The following is a 14,195-nucleotide window of genomic DNA, read 5'->3' on the forward strand; positions in this document are numbered from 1 at the left end:
ACAGAGGCAGGAGGATCTCTGTGAGTTCGAGGCCAGCCTGGTCTAGAAGAGCTAGTTCCAGGACAGGAACCAAAAGCTACAGAGAAACCCTGTCTCAAAAGTCAAAAAAAAAAATGCCCCAGCTTGGTGGATCACATCGGAGCATGGTGGGTCATGTCTGAACATGGAGGGTCATGCCTCAACATGGTGGGTCATGTCTGAGCATGGCAGGTCATGTCTGAGCATGGAGGGTCATGTCTGAACATGGCGGGTCATGTCTGAGCATGGCGGGTCATGTCTGAACATGGAGGGTCATGTCTGAACATGGCGGGTCATGTCTGAGCATGGAGGGTCATGTCTGAGCATGGCGGGTTATGTCTGAGCATGGAGGGTCATGTCTCAACATGGTGGGTCATGTCTCAGCATGGTGGGTAATGTCTGAGTATGGAGGGTCATGTCTGAACATGGTGGGTCATGTCTGAGCATTGAGGGTCATGTCTGAGCATGGCGGGTCATGTCTGAACATGGTGGGTCATGTCTGAACATGGTGGGTCATGTCTGAACATGGAGTGTCATGTCTGAACATGAACATGGCAGATCGTATCTGCAATTCCAGTATGTGGAAAGCTGGGGCAGGTTGCTTTTTGAGGCTGGCCTGGGCTTTATCCCAAAAGTGAGGCCTTGTCACAAAAAGTAAACAAACAACAAATTAACCAAAGTCAGTGGTCCTCAGAACAAATCTAACCCCTTTGGAAATCATGTGGCCATCTCTGGGTTTCCTGACTAAGGGAGAAGCCCTGTAATTCAAACTGAGGACCTTAGTTACATAATGAGTTATTCCTATTTTGTTTAAGTTTAATTATGCAAATGAAGTTGAAATCAATTTCAGTGCTTATGACTTTGACATTTGTTTAGTACCTTCACTTCCAGGACTCCCCCCTCCCCCCGAAATATGTGGGTTTTCATTTATGACCATGATATAGGTCTAATGAAAAATATAAGCCATTTGATATGAAAGTGATTCATTGATATGAGCTATTGAATTTGTTGCCAAACCTTCTGTGTGTGTGTTTTGGTAGCACACACGAAGTCAAGTATACTCCCAAGCCTGGACTGTGACTCAAAGATCCAATTTTATGTTTTGGTATGCATCGATTTCCTTCAGGTTGCTATCTATGGCATATAAACCCTGCCAATCCTATTAGCTGCTTGAAGCAAGGCTTTCATCACGACACTGTGCGATTTTGTCTCTGAAGTATCTTTCCCCTCAGAACTCAAGGCATGCTTCACACTCCAGTGGCCCATTTCCTGCCACACGCAGCGTGCACCCATGAACAGGGCCACGCAAGCATGACGCTTGCTACTCAACATTCTGTGAGTGCTTCTGCTGGTTTCAGCAGCTTGGTTCTGAGGTCTACCATTCTAGGCCAAGGCCTAACCCTCAGCACCTGACACCCATCAGTGTTCGACATTCCGGTGCATGTTCAGGATTGTGGTCCACGCCGTGGCGCGTTTCAGCCATTCTCGCCTTCAGCAGTTTTTTCAGGATGGCAAGAAGTGGGTATAGGTTCAGACTCACTCTGAGATCCAGCTCCAAGTTGTGTTGTCTGTTCTCGTTCACGGATTTATGTGCTGAAAGATGCCAGCGAGAGTACAAATCTTTCTTGATGCTGAGCTTGGCGTAGAGTGAGGCAGCCCCGAGGTCTCCTCACGTCAATGTTGGGAAAAGGAGGCTTATTCAGCCCTCCATAGCTTATCATGCAAGAGAGACGCTCACCACTGGGATTTACGATCTCTTTCCAAATGACTGTGGGAGGATGGCTACGTAAATTATACATCTCAGCTCATTATGGAAGCCAGTTTAATTAACAGGTTTTGAGACATGTCACACTGTACACAGCCACTAAACAATTTCCTAAAATGGTGCTGGGCTCAAAGGTTGCCTCATGTCAGCTGGCACTGTTGTGACTCGGGGCTCTAGCCGTACCTGAAGTGAGCTCTTTTCCTAATTATTTCATTTCAGTTTTTTTTTTTTAAAAAAAACTATGATTTGATGATTCATTCTTACAGGCTAGCCAGATGCTCTATTCAATTTCTTTGCCAAGTATTAGGTGTAAGGGCCACTGACTTAATCAAGGGTGACTTTTGTTTCAGGCAGTGGGGAGCATTGATCTCCACACCTCTGACTTAGTCAGAGGGTATGGTATAAACAGAAGGAAGTTGCTCATGTCTGCACCCACAGGGAGGAGAAGTGAAAAAGGCAGGCCGTGAACTCTGGTTGTGTTCTGGGTCTTCATCCGCAGACAAGAAGCAGCCAGTCAATTTATTCTCTGTGTGGGGATATGTAAAAATTGGGGAGATAAAAATTCCCATATTATTACCAACTTTCCCAAATTACTCTTTGGTCTCTTTTAGCTTATTATTAGTAATATAATGCTCTTTCTCTTTTTTTTTTCTAACAAAAAATTCATTCTGGACAAGATTCATAAATCAAGTGTTGTTCTCAGGCATGAAGCTGAAATGAAATTAAAAATATAAATGGAAGAAACAGCTCAATCCAATAAACACACTCAAGTCATATTTAGTGCTCCCAACACTTGGAGCTGTGGGGTTACATAAGCAGGGGGATTAGCATTTTAGCCATTGGATCAGTTCCTCTCGTTTCTTCGCTTGCCGCAGTGATTCTGTTTGTTCACTGACATCACTGATGGGGCCATGATTGATTTCGGCACTCCATCTTCAGTATTTCCAAGTTTTAAACCTCTGACCAATAACTATAGCCCTAGAAAAGTGCTATTAGTGACTCTGACAGGAAAGGTTCGGTTGATAATATCTGTTCAGTTTTATCTGAAATGGGGAGTGCTTTCACAATTCTCACATTCGTGGATTAGAAAAAAGGATAAATGCGGCTTACAGTTGTGCTAGTCTGTTTATGCAGTAGAAAGACTGTAAAGAACCAAGCAATTATGTGGAGAATTCATACAAGCAACCTGACACTTTTTCTTGCAGTAGCAAAATCTGTGCTGAGAATAATTTTTTGCTCGCAAGTCTTCCTGCAGCTCTCAGGTAAACAAAATATTGAGCTGTGTTTTTAACTGCATTGTTCTGCCCAAATCTGTTTCCGATGGCTATCCCAACATTACTGGCTCTTTAGAGATCGAAAGGCATAGTTTTCTGCTGCGCCACAAAGAAGATTCATTTGCAGAAGGATGTTTGGGTTATAAATAAGTTTTCATTTTGCTAAGAATACGTGTGTGTGGGGGGGATAACAATGCAGTTTTGCTATTAACAGAATGTATCCTTTTCTCTGACATGTACAAGGTTGCAAATTGGTGCAGAAATCTGTAGAAATACATCAGTTAGCCTGCCTAGACTCTGTAGCCTGATAAACCATCCCCACTTGGATACTGTCTCCAGTCTTGGCGCTGTCTCAGAGCACTTGAGAAAATGTCAAGCTGGAATGACACCAGTGGCAAGTGACAAATCCCTTCCCAGTTTTTACCACATTATGCATGCACTGAGAAAAAAAAATCATCTCAAAATTTAAAATTTTTTTAATTCCAGTGTAATTTTCAGCCAACATGTAACTCAACTAAGAAGTCAACATGTAACTCAGCAAAAATACTTCTTATTCATAATGATGGCTTCAGGATGTGGCTTCCTGGAGCCTGGAGAACTGTTGCTTCGACCCCATTAGTAGAAGTCAATTGCACATGGAATCATTAAATCTCTGAGGGTGAGGAAGGCATACTGGGAGAGCTTTAACGTTCAGGTCACTTTAATCCACGTTTAAAATATATTTCTGCTACTTGCCAATGGGATATCTACTAATCTACATCTGTAGATACAGAGGCAAAGGTGTGAACACGGCTTTGTCTTTCTTGTAGAAAAACTGAGGAAAAGAGAAATCTAAACGGGCCTTATAAGAATCCTGTATATGGTTCTTTGCCTCCTGGCATTCCTTAGCTGGTCCCGGGCTGACACTTCCTTCCCCATATTTTTGTACCTGTATGGTCTCTCTATCAAGCAGGACCCAACTAAAAAGCTCACATAACTATTTTGAAAGATTTGTTTACATTATTACAGGTTATGTGACGGTCTCAAAAATAACCCTATGGGTTCCTATGGTGGGAGCTATATTTGATGCCTATCTATGCTCTGAGCATAGCCTAGTCACTACCAAGCTCCTCCAAAGCAATTCAGGTTAAATTTAAGCTGGGCTGGAAACAATGTGTCCATTTAACCCCAAGGATTGCAGCTCTGGCTGGCAGGTTATTTGCTTTTCTGTTAAGATTGTATCTCTACAACCTGAAATGGGAGGCCCGCTCACAAAGAGAAGTTACAAGGCTGGGAGCAAAACAAAGCAGGGCTTGGACCTCCTTTGCTTCCGTTGACTGAATGCATTGATAAATAATATATAAATAATAATAATAATAAATAAAATGGGGTTTCTTCCCCTGAAGTTGAGTTAGTTAAAAGATAGATGCTTGAGCTTGTCAACCTCAAAACAACAGCTTCTTTTCGACTACTGAACATTATTAAATGTTTAGTATCAAATGGATTGATTTCAACAACACATTATGTTGAATTTCTTAAACCCTGAGAAACATACGCAAATGTCAAGTTCTGCACTTTCTGAGAGGATGTTCTCTAAGGACTAGAAAGGCTCCATGCCTTCATTCTAAAACGTGTCTCTGCATACAATACAATTCAGTCCATGAAACAGAGTCACCAAACGCTTTTGTTTTGAGAAAAAAATATTTCTGGAGATGCTCGCCTAACTTCATCTTTCTCTGGGATCCTCTTCTTGCTCCACACCAGGGCCTGGCAATTGACTGATTCTCTTGATCCTGGCCGCTGAGCTCCTCAACGTCACTGGGATTCACACTGTGGGGATCAGAAGCATAGCTACAGACGGGTACAGGCTTGGTGATGCTCAGTGTAACACAAAGCAACACACCTGATTGATGAGGCAATGTACCATCTTAGCACTGAACTGTCACAAAAAGCCACATGCTTGGATGGCATTAGTGAAGGAACCTGGAGGAGTGGCCACTTCATGTTGAATAACAAATGTATTTTCAGATGGTAGAGGCTTTCAAAGGGCCTCTGGCTCTGGGGAGGCAACCAGGTCACCAGGGTGGTGATGATTCCTGGGATGGTTCAAACTTGGTTCTGGATCACCAGGGCGGTCGGCTTTGGCAACTCTTGGAATACTTCAGCCCTAGCTGAACTTAATACTAGTTCTGTGCTTTCCTGACATCAGGGTGACCAGGTGTCACCCAGTAAATATGAGTTTTATCTGGCTGTTGCCCTTTGGACAGTAGCAGTGTTTGACTGAATTTGTGCTGACTGTCCAACTTGTGGAGACTTAGTCTAAAAAAAAAATAATAGAAAACATCCACTTAAAGAAACTCATTTCATTTTGAAGAATTAAAAAAAGAACCCTCAGAAAGGAGTCCCTTAAAAAGGAAGTTTCGGAACGCATTCAGAGCTATAGTCAATCAAAAATTTAACATAGCTTCAAACATAGCTTGATTTTAGCAGCTCCAAAAATACAATAAAATATCTTCTATACAAAACAAAGCCGGTGACTATTATGCTTATATTTTATTTGTTATGAATGAGGAATCTATCCACCTTATGCTACAACCATTAATACAAGATCTTATTTATAAATTAGAGAAAAGTAAAGTTTATGTCTTGGCAAAATAATACTGTATATAATACTACACATGTTCATATACTTAGTTTGCACTGATATTGCAAGAAGGCTTTTGCTTTAAGGCCTTCAGCTCAAAACACAAAACAAAATTCAAAAATCATCTTTTTCAGAAACCCACTAAAAAGTGACAGAGAACATGCTTGTGTGGCATGCGCATTTGATCTTGACCCTGGGTCTGTCTGTGACCTCAGGAGGATGGCCCTGGGATGTGCTCTGCTTCAGTAAACAAAAAGGGAGGAAATGGTGGCCAAATGCAGTGACGGGTTTTGGGCACTCATCCGCTGTTACGTAACAACATGGTCCTGTGCCACAAGAAATCTCCATCCTGGATCAAGGTTTTATTTCTGAAGATCTATTTTTTTTCTAATATACCTACGTTATTAAGACTTTTCTATACAATAAATCTGTCGTTGTCCCTAACAACTGGGGGATAAATTTAGACTACTAATTACTTTTCTGAAATTTGCTTATATAATTGTGCTTAACATTTACTGAATTTTTTTTTTGTGCGCCAAGAATGGTTCTAAGTCCTTAAAGCATATTAGTTTATTTAGCCCTCGCTTGAATAATTAATCCTATGAGTCAAATGGTATTATTATTGCTATTTAACAGCCTCAGAAAGGCAGGCGGTGTTATATAAGCCCTGGAAGTCACACTCTGTGCTCCACTGATTTACACACTGGGTTTTTAAACCTAAAATTATTCCGCGAATAAAAAAAGAAGCCCACATGAAATAAGTCTGCTTAGCAGTGGATGCTGTTAGAAATAAAACTGAGGAAACTTTTATAGCACTTCTCTGCACCAAGCCTGTTACAAGCACTTTATACGTAGATTAGATTATTCCATCAGCTGTTTATCCCTTTGACATAGGTCCCGGTTTTATTCCTGCTGTATAGAGAGGGAAATTGAGACAGCAGAGACTGAAGTGTTTATTCTGATCAATACCAACAAGCCACAAAGACCAATACCTCCAGTCAGTTGTTTAGGTTGAATTTTCTGGTTTGCAGGGGAAAAATTTGTTTCTATTCATCCCTCTTTAGTTAGGCTATGGGAGAGTAACTTCACAGTTCGTTAAATATCATCATGTTGCATTTCCTGAGGACTGGAAACAGGGCCCTACTTAACTTTTCAATAACACACTCTCTAAAGGCAAAATGGAAACACAATGTTACCAGGGGCTTTTATTGCTTTTGTTTGTCCCTTATTCCTTAGAAATTCACTTTTGCTGTATAGAAAAGTTCAATAAATTAACCCAGAGATTCCAAGTGAGCCATTAGCTGAATGCATACAGTCCGAGGGAAGACTGATGCCACTTAAACTTTATTACAGAAAGTCACACCAGTGGAAGTTTACGGAATATATCACTCTCTGCTACGCTGTATGTACAAATCGAAGATTGTATCCAGCATAAATCCAATACTCTGAATTTAAGTTAAGCTTTTAGGGCTGAAGGGGATCACAGAGATTACATCATTCACCAGAGGCCTAGGGGGATTAAGAGATTTGCCTGTGGTTCTGCAGATGATGAATACCTACCCCAGATTGCAGCAGCCTGGGGCGATGCCTGATCTGCTGCTGCAGCCGGTAGAAGGTACATCACAATGGTCACAATAAGACAGTAGCCCCTGTGTTAAATTAAGTCTGTCTTCTGGAACTCTGCTGCCCTCTGCCCTCTGACCGCTGCTCTTCTGCCTACTCTGCAGTTGTTCCCCTTAGAGCTGGGTGGGTCTTTTAACCCTTTCTTACAGAGCTGATGGTGGAGGCCTATCTCTACAGCACTATGAGCTTCCCAGCTAGCACATGCCACTGAGCTCCTTCCGTCCTGAAACCACGCACCTACAGCAGCATGACTGGTCACTCGTGAGGAGCAACACGAGCTAGTGACACTTTTCTTGGAAAGCAGTGTTCCTGTCTTCTGCAGTGAGTCTCAGATCGCCCTCAGAGGGAGCGTAAGGGAACTGTAAATTTTTTGTTTTCTGGTCTTGACAATTGACAATGTAAACTAATCCTGAAACACAATAACACTGCTGTGCCTTATGCGAGCCATAGATGCAAGACCACGAGCCTGAAACTGAGATCAAATAGAAAAACGGGTGGATGGGGAGGGGGTACTAAACCTGGCACCCCTGTAAATGAACCTGGAGGTTAACTACAAGTATTGTAGGAAAATAGTACTTACTCGAGGTTCCATTCTACTTAAAAGACAAACTCCCAAGAGCCACATATTTCTCTGTGTCTTCCAGTCACACACTAGAAATGGATCCGTGCACTCACATCTCTGACATTTGGGGGAAAGGTGACTACAGAGGAATACTTGGGATTTACGAGAGACATTGTTCACTGGTGACTGTGCTCTGGAGTCATGAGTTCCCAGGTAAAACGAGGCAAGGTTATGTTTAACTGTTTGGAAACTTTTTATTTAAAAAAAAGACTTTAAATACTAATGTTACCTTCCATACAGGTGTAATAATACTCAGTAACACATGGTGGACTTGGTATTGTGAGTTAAGGAATTAACAGTCCAGTCTAGTTGCTGGCACCCGCCACATACCCTGGTAGCAAAATGCAAAGATCCTTTTGGAAAATAGAGTCCTTTGGACAGCTGTAGCCTGGAGCAGGGTAAGGCAAGGGAACCCTCTCTCCAAGTTCATGCTTTAGGCTTTGACGTCACCTAGAGAGATCAGTTCTAAGAGAACCGACTCTTCTAGGCTCTTCAAGAAGAGGGAAATCAAAAAGCTTGTCATTTATTCACAAGCAGCTATGGACAAGGTCAGCAGCAGAGTAGAGGGGCGGGGGAAGTCGGGGGAAGGGCCAAAGAAAAATTGGAGTAAAGTGCAGAGTTATTGTCAAAAATATATTATTTTGAGCCTAGGAAAATTAAAGAGATTTTTTCTAATGAACTAAATTGTGACCTTATAATACATCTGGTTTTCATGGAACATACAATCACCATCGGACATAAAAAGACGACTTTTTTTTTTAGTTGTTGTCTACACGAATCTTGTGAACGCAATTCAAGGATAACATCTTGCAGCTCTTTGGATATTGAATGGTTTCCTCGGACCTGTCCACAAGGAAATGGATTGGGGTTAATTTAGGGGTTCCAGTGGGACTCTCCTTTCCTGCCCCCCTCTCCCTAGGTGGAAGAAGAGTTTTCCAGTTCCGGGTCCTCTACTCCTGGGGTGTGAGACCTGGAAATCAGAAAGAGTTTCTCCTTGTTTGTAAACTGCCTCTGTACAAACCGAGGCTGCTCCGCCCTACTTGTCTCTGGACTGGAACGCTCCGGGGAGCTAGGCTCGGCACCGGGATCCGTGGCATCCGCACAGTCTAGCCTTTTCCGGGCCACCACGTCCACGACCGACTCCACAGAGGTGTTGGCTTCCCTTAGGGGGGTGTAGCCCTTATTGCTGCAGGACTGCTCATCCGACTGAGATCCCTGGGAGTCCCGACGGACGAGGGGCGTGTCCTCGGGGCACAGAGGGAGTGAGGGCGTGGCGGCTGTATCCCGAGGGCTGGAGTCTAGGTCCGCTGCGTGCGGGGAGGGAGGGGGCTCCGGCGACGGTTGAGCCCGGTAGTCCAGGAGCCCGCTGGTGCTGCGGCGCCGCCAGGCCGCGTACCTGCCGGTCCTGGGCAGGCGGCCGCCCTGCCCCCTGGCGGTGCATGCTGTCGCCAAGCCCTCGGGCTCCTCCGGTTCACCAGACGCCCAGCGCGCCCCGCCTTCGGCTCCCCGGAGGTCAGTGAGGCTCAGGTCCAGTTCTTCCCTCGGGAGATCCCGGGATCCTCGTTCCCCGGGCGGCCTGTGCCAGCTGCAGCTTGCTCCCTCCGAGTCCCCATCTCTGTCCTGGTCCCCTGGCAAAGGCATCAGTGCAAAGGCGCTCAGTGAGGAGCCCACGAGGGAACTGGTGGTGCTCTGGCGACCCCAACTCCCGGTAGGGCTGCAGGGCGCCGGACTACTGCTGCTACTGGCGGCCGCGGTGACAGTGGCAGTGGCCGAAGCTATCGCGGCAACTGTGGTCCGGCGATGGCCAGCCCCGCTGGAGCGCTCACGGTAGATACTGTACACTGCCTCGGCCAGGCTCGGGGGCTCCCGGGGACAGCGCGGAGATGAAACCAGGTCCGGCGGGGACCCTGCACCTCGAGTCACACCGCCGCCTCCGCCCAGCCCGGCGGGGTGGGGCCATGAGCCTCTGGTCAGCATTGCAGTGGCCCCGAAGGCCTCTGCAGAGCCCGTGCAGCTACCAGGTTTCAGCTCCAGACCCCGAGATTGCACGCAGCTGAGAAAGCCATTGAGTGGCGCTGCCCTAGGGGGAGCAGAGCCGGGGGCGGTGGTGGAGGAGGAAGCTGCGGCTGCAGCGGCTGCAGCTGCTGCTGCCGCCAGATCTTTGGCGCGGAGGCTGTGCACGTCGATGACGGTCGAGTAGAGGTCCCGCAGATTGATGATCTTGGTCTTCTTGTCCCTGTTCTCATGGAGCACCGCGTTGGCGCAAATGAAGAGGAAGATGCCGATACCCATGATGAGGGGCCCAAAGACCTTGAGCTTGTCTGAGTGCAAGTAGCCTGAGACGATTCGGAAGAAGAAGCCCACCGATGAGGAGGAGGAAGAAGAGGATGTGGCTGCAGATCTAGTAGGAGGCGAACTCCTGGGCCCGCCCACAGAACTAGAGTTGACACCCCCTGGGGTCCCAGAGTGGCTCTTGGTTGGGTTTTTGCTGCCACTGCTGTTGTTGCCAGTGGTCCCAAAGCGATGGCTACCCTCCACCGGCGGTAGCTGCTTGCCGCCTCCTCTGTTGGCTGCGTTGGCCTTTGGCCAGTAACCCACCACGGCCATGGCTATACCCACCAACAGCACTAGGATCCCGCAAAGGGCAATAAGCCCCGAGATGGAGCACAGCTTTAATTTCCCTTTCACCACCACCACGTCGTTCTTACGCCTCTTTTTGGCTTTCCTCTTGCGCTTAGGAACCTGGCTGGGGGGCCGGAGGGGATCCTGCTTTCTGGCAGATATCCTCAGTAGGCCACCGGTGGCGATCATGGCGAACTGGTGGGTGGAGTTCAGGGCTAGCCCCTAGGGCTGGGGCTGAAGCTTGAGGGAGCCAACTGCCCTCTAGATGCTTGGCCACCTCCTCCTGCAGCAAAGCAGAGGAACACAGTCAGAGGGTGTGGGCTTGGCTGCAGCAACATCCCACGTGCTAGGGTTGCCCCTGATCCTGGATCCAACTCCAGGTGTGTCTCCACCCCCACCTCAAGGCCAAGTGCTGGGTATGCAGACCAGAGACGGGTCTGTGTAACTGAAGAGAAAGGTGGCTTGAAACAGTTTCACCACCACCACCCCGCCCCCACATGCTGCCAGGGTGACCTCGTGGTACCATTCATCTGAAAGCCTCCTGGCTGGCAGCCAGTGGAATTCCTACCATCCTTATAAACTCAGCGAATGTGGGGGCTCCAAGTAGTGTGTGAGGGCTTTCTTGGTCAGCACCTCTGTGTTTTCACCCTGCCTCTCTCTGCAATGGAAAAGTTCCCCAAAGGGAGGGCTTCCGGCCCCATCAGGCCTCCGAGCCAGGAGCTTGCCCCATGTGAGCTGAAAGTCACTAAACAGTTCTGAAAGTTAGTAGTGTATAAAAAGAAAGGAATCCATTTCCCAGGATGAGAGCGCAACACCACACACTGGCAGAATGGCTTACTTCAGATCAGTGACAGAGAGTATTGTCCAGAAAATCTCAGCACTACTTCTTCAATACCATCAACAAATCTTTCCATAAAGTTGCCTCTTGGCTACTCTGGTCCTAGGGCAATGGGTAAGCACAGCCCCTCCCAGTCCCCTTGTCGCCACCCTGCAACATCTGGAAAGCTTCTTGGTGTGGAATATTTCCATTTAGGTAACTGTTATGTAACCATGCTCTTCCTTCTGGCTTTCTGTCCTCCCCTGGAGGAACTCCCTCTAAAGGTCTCCTGTACTAGATTTCATCAGGGAATCCGAGAGGTCCCCTGCAATCTCCGTAAGAAATAACCCTTCTCTTACGTGGGAAAATTTCAACATTAAAACAACAACAGAGAACTCGGCCACAACAGCGTCTGGCCCTTTTATTAATGTACCAAGAACCCCAGTGTTCAAATGAATAGTCAATTAGCTGGGTAAAACAGTCTACGTAGTGCTGATTTATAGGAAGGTATTTCCACACATAAAAGCTGTTTGCTTCCTCCTTTTTTCTGAAGGTCATTTTGAGGAAGAGGAGTGGAGGCAAGGTGCCCTAGTTCTGGGAAGCTCTCTGGGTTGTTGGCTATACAGTCTAAGTAGGTACGAGAACTGATGCCTGCTCCTGGTTATCTGTCAGCTGTCAAGAGTCCCACTCTGCTGGGTCCTCAGAGTGCATTCTCTCTTCCAGTGGTGGTGGTGTTCCCTCCTGTAATAGAGATGCTGAAATTAAGGGCATTATGTGGCTCTTAAAGATACAGAGGGCCACCACAGGCCTTTGAATGTACGATTCTTTCAAGACAGTCCACATAGTAGAATAAGTTATCCTTGGAAAATGGAAGTTACTTGGGTAGAATTTTGCTTCTAACTGGTGCTTAGGTGAATAACTCTGGCCCCTGATTCTTTCAGAATGTCAGCCTGGGTAGGATCTTTTCTCCACGTGGTAAGCAAATAGCAGTCAGGTGTTTTTTTTTTTTTTAATTGCTTGCAAATCGGTATCTCTTTGGAACTTGGTTGGAATTCAATAGAGAAATGTCAAATGTTTCCGGGGGTGGGGGTGGGGAGTGAATGGTGAGACTATATCTATAGCAAACCTTTAAAATTTGTTTTTTAAAAGGTCCTGGGCCAATAAACATAAATACTGAATAGACATGACAGGCTGTCCCCATGCTTGTACTGTCTATATGGTTGCAACATAGATATTGCTGTTTTAACTGAACTGGAAGGCTCCAGCGTCTTGAATAATCTTGAGGTCTGGATTGACTTCAGGAGTCTTTAAAGTCCAGGCATTTTAGAAACAAAGCCAGCTCCAGCCTGCAGGGTGGCTCTCTGAAGAGAGACGTTTTGTTGGACACAGATCAGGTGCTCCCCCCCCCCACACACACCCCATGCTGGATGTCTTGGAGGAGGAAGGGACCTTCCTCTTCTGCAAGCCAGTTCACATCCCGCAGAATATAAAGAAAGTTGGAATGGATTTCAACCACGGTTTACAGACGATATTTAAAATTAGTTTTTAATAGCTGGTAATTAGTTCCCTAGTTTATTATGCTTTCAGCTCGCTTGACAACTGAACTCCTTTTCAGTGTCTCGCGATCTGGCACAGAATACTGACGAAGGTCAGGTGCCACGGAAAAGCCCCTTTGATGCTTTCCTTAGACCTAACGAAGAAAAACAAACTTAGCAGCAGATGTCGTATGCCTTCTCAACTGGCTGCCTGGCGTGAGTCCTGCCTTGGTTAAGGAATGGAGGATGGGGAAATCAAATGAGGGATGTCTAAAAATACAACTGCTTCCAAGAGAGAGATTCAAGTTCTCTGCTCATGATGGATCTAGCCCGGCGTCAGAGACTCAGGGCCCCAGGTTGCGCTCCATACTGTGCCCCACACCCAACCTAGCTCCTCGACCCCCGGCCCCTGGCCCCAGGGTCGTGCATCTCTTGCCCTTGCTTTAGTCACATGAGTGCAGCAGCTGCAAGTCCGCCTCTGGAGGGAGGACGGGCTGGAGCGACGTGAAAGCAATCCCCAACTCGCCTTTTCTGGGCAGCGCAACCCTGGTAGCACGCCCAGGAGAACACCTGGCTCGGAACATCCGCCAAGGGGCCTGGGCTGAGGGACAGGCGGGTTGGTGAAGGGCGCTCGGAGGCCGGGGATTGACAGGATTGCTCAAAATGGAGGCACTCTAAGCAAACAATAATCTCTCACTTACCCAGGGAGACCGGGGCAGCTCGGGAGACACAAAGAACCATGGAGAAACTTTTCAGCCCGAGCCGACGGCGGAGCGCAGGGACAGCGCCCCGGGGCCCGGGGCGCAAAGGCTGGACAGCTCGGCCGGGACGAACCTGCTCCAGGGGCTCGCCGTTCCCTCGGGCGCGGTGGCGGGAGCCATTTCCAAGAGTTTCCAAGAAGTGTCAGGTCCTCCGCAGCCCGCGCGCCGCCTGGAGCCCTTCTTCCCTCGGGCGCGCCTCCTCGGCTGCCACTGTCCCCTCCCGTCGCGCTCCCCGCTGGCCCTTGCGGCCGCGCGCTTGCCGGCCTTGTGCTTCTTTTGTGTGGCTGCGGCGCGCCGGGCTTCGCCGGGTGGAGTTGAGCCCGCGGCGGCTGCTCCGGGCGGCCGGACTGGCGGCTGTTGCTAAGAGACAGGAGCCATGACACAGGGAAATTGCGGCAGGATGGCAGTCGGTACCCGGTCCGGCTTAGCTCTCAGGGGGCGCACCCGCCCCCCCGCCCCGCCTCCAAGCCCCCCAGTCCCTCCCCTGCCCGCCGCCCGTCCCTTCGGAAGCGACTTGTTCCCCCTTCCCAGGAGG

At 47.6% G+C, this 14,195-nt stretch overlaps 1 protein-coding gene across 1 annotated transcript; it reads right to left on the minus strand.

Annotated features, from left to right (window-relative positions):
* Positions 1 to 5,521: 5,521 nt before the first annotated feature.
* Positions 5,522 to 13,737, minus strand: LOC121458937 (transmembrane protein 200C-like). The gene is made up of 2 exons (XM_041668366.1): positions 13,601 to 13,737; positions 5,522 to 10,830 (listed from the first exon to the last, which is right to left on the minus strand). Exon 2 carries the CDS (start codon positions 10,734 to 10,736, stop codon positions 8,841 to 8,843), a length of 1,896 nt encoding a protein of 631 aa, XP_041524300.1. The 5' UTR covers positions 10,737 to 10,830; positions 13,601 to 13,737; the 3' UTR covers positions 5,522 to 8,840.
* Between the last annotated feature and the right edge of the window lie 458 nt (positions 13,738 to 14,195).

The sequence above is a fragment of the Microtus oregoni genome, unplaced genomic scaffold (assembly GCF_018167655.1).
Source record: "Microtus oregoni isolate MIOR12 unplaced genomic scaffold, Mior012 000018F_ref0000195, whole genome shotgun sequence".
NCBI lineage: Eukaryota > Metazoa > Chordata > Mammalia > Rodentia > Cricetidae > Microtus > Microtus oregoni.

What these genes read in the sequence shown, in the direction of transcription:
- LOC121458937 (XM_041668366.1), bottom strand. Translation starts at nt 10,736, where the DNA reads ATGATCGCCACCGGTGGCCTACTGAGGATATCTGCCAGAAAGCAGGAT.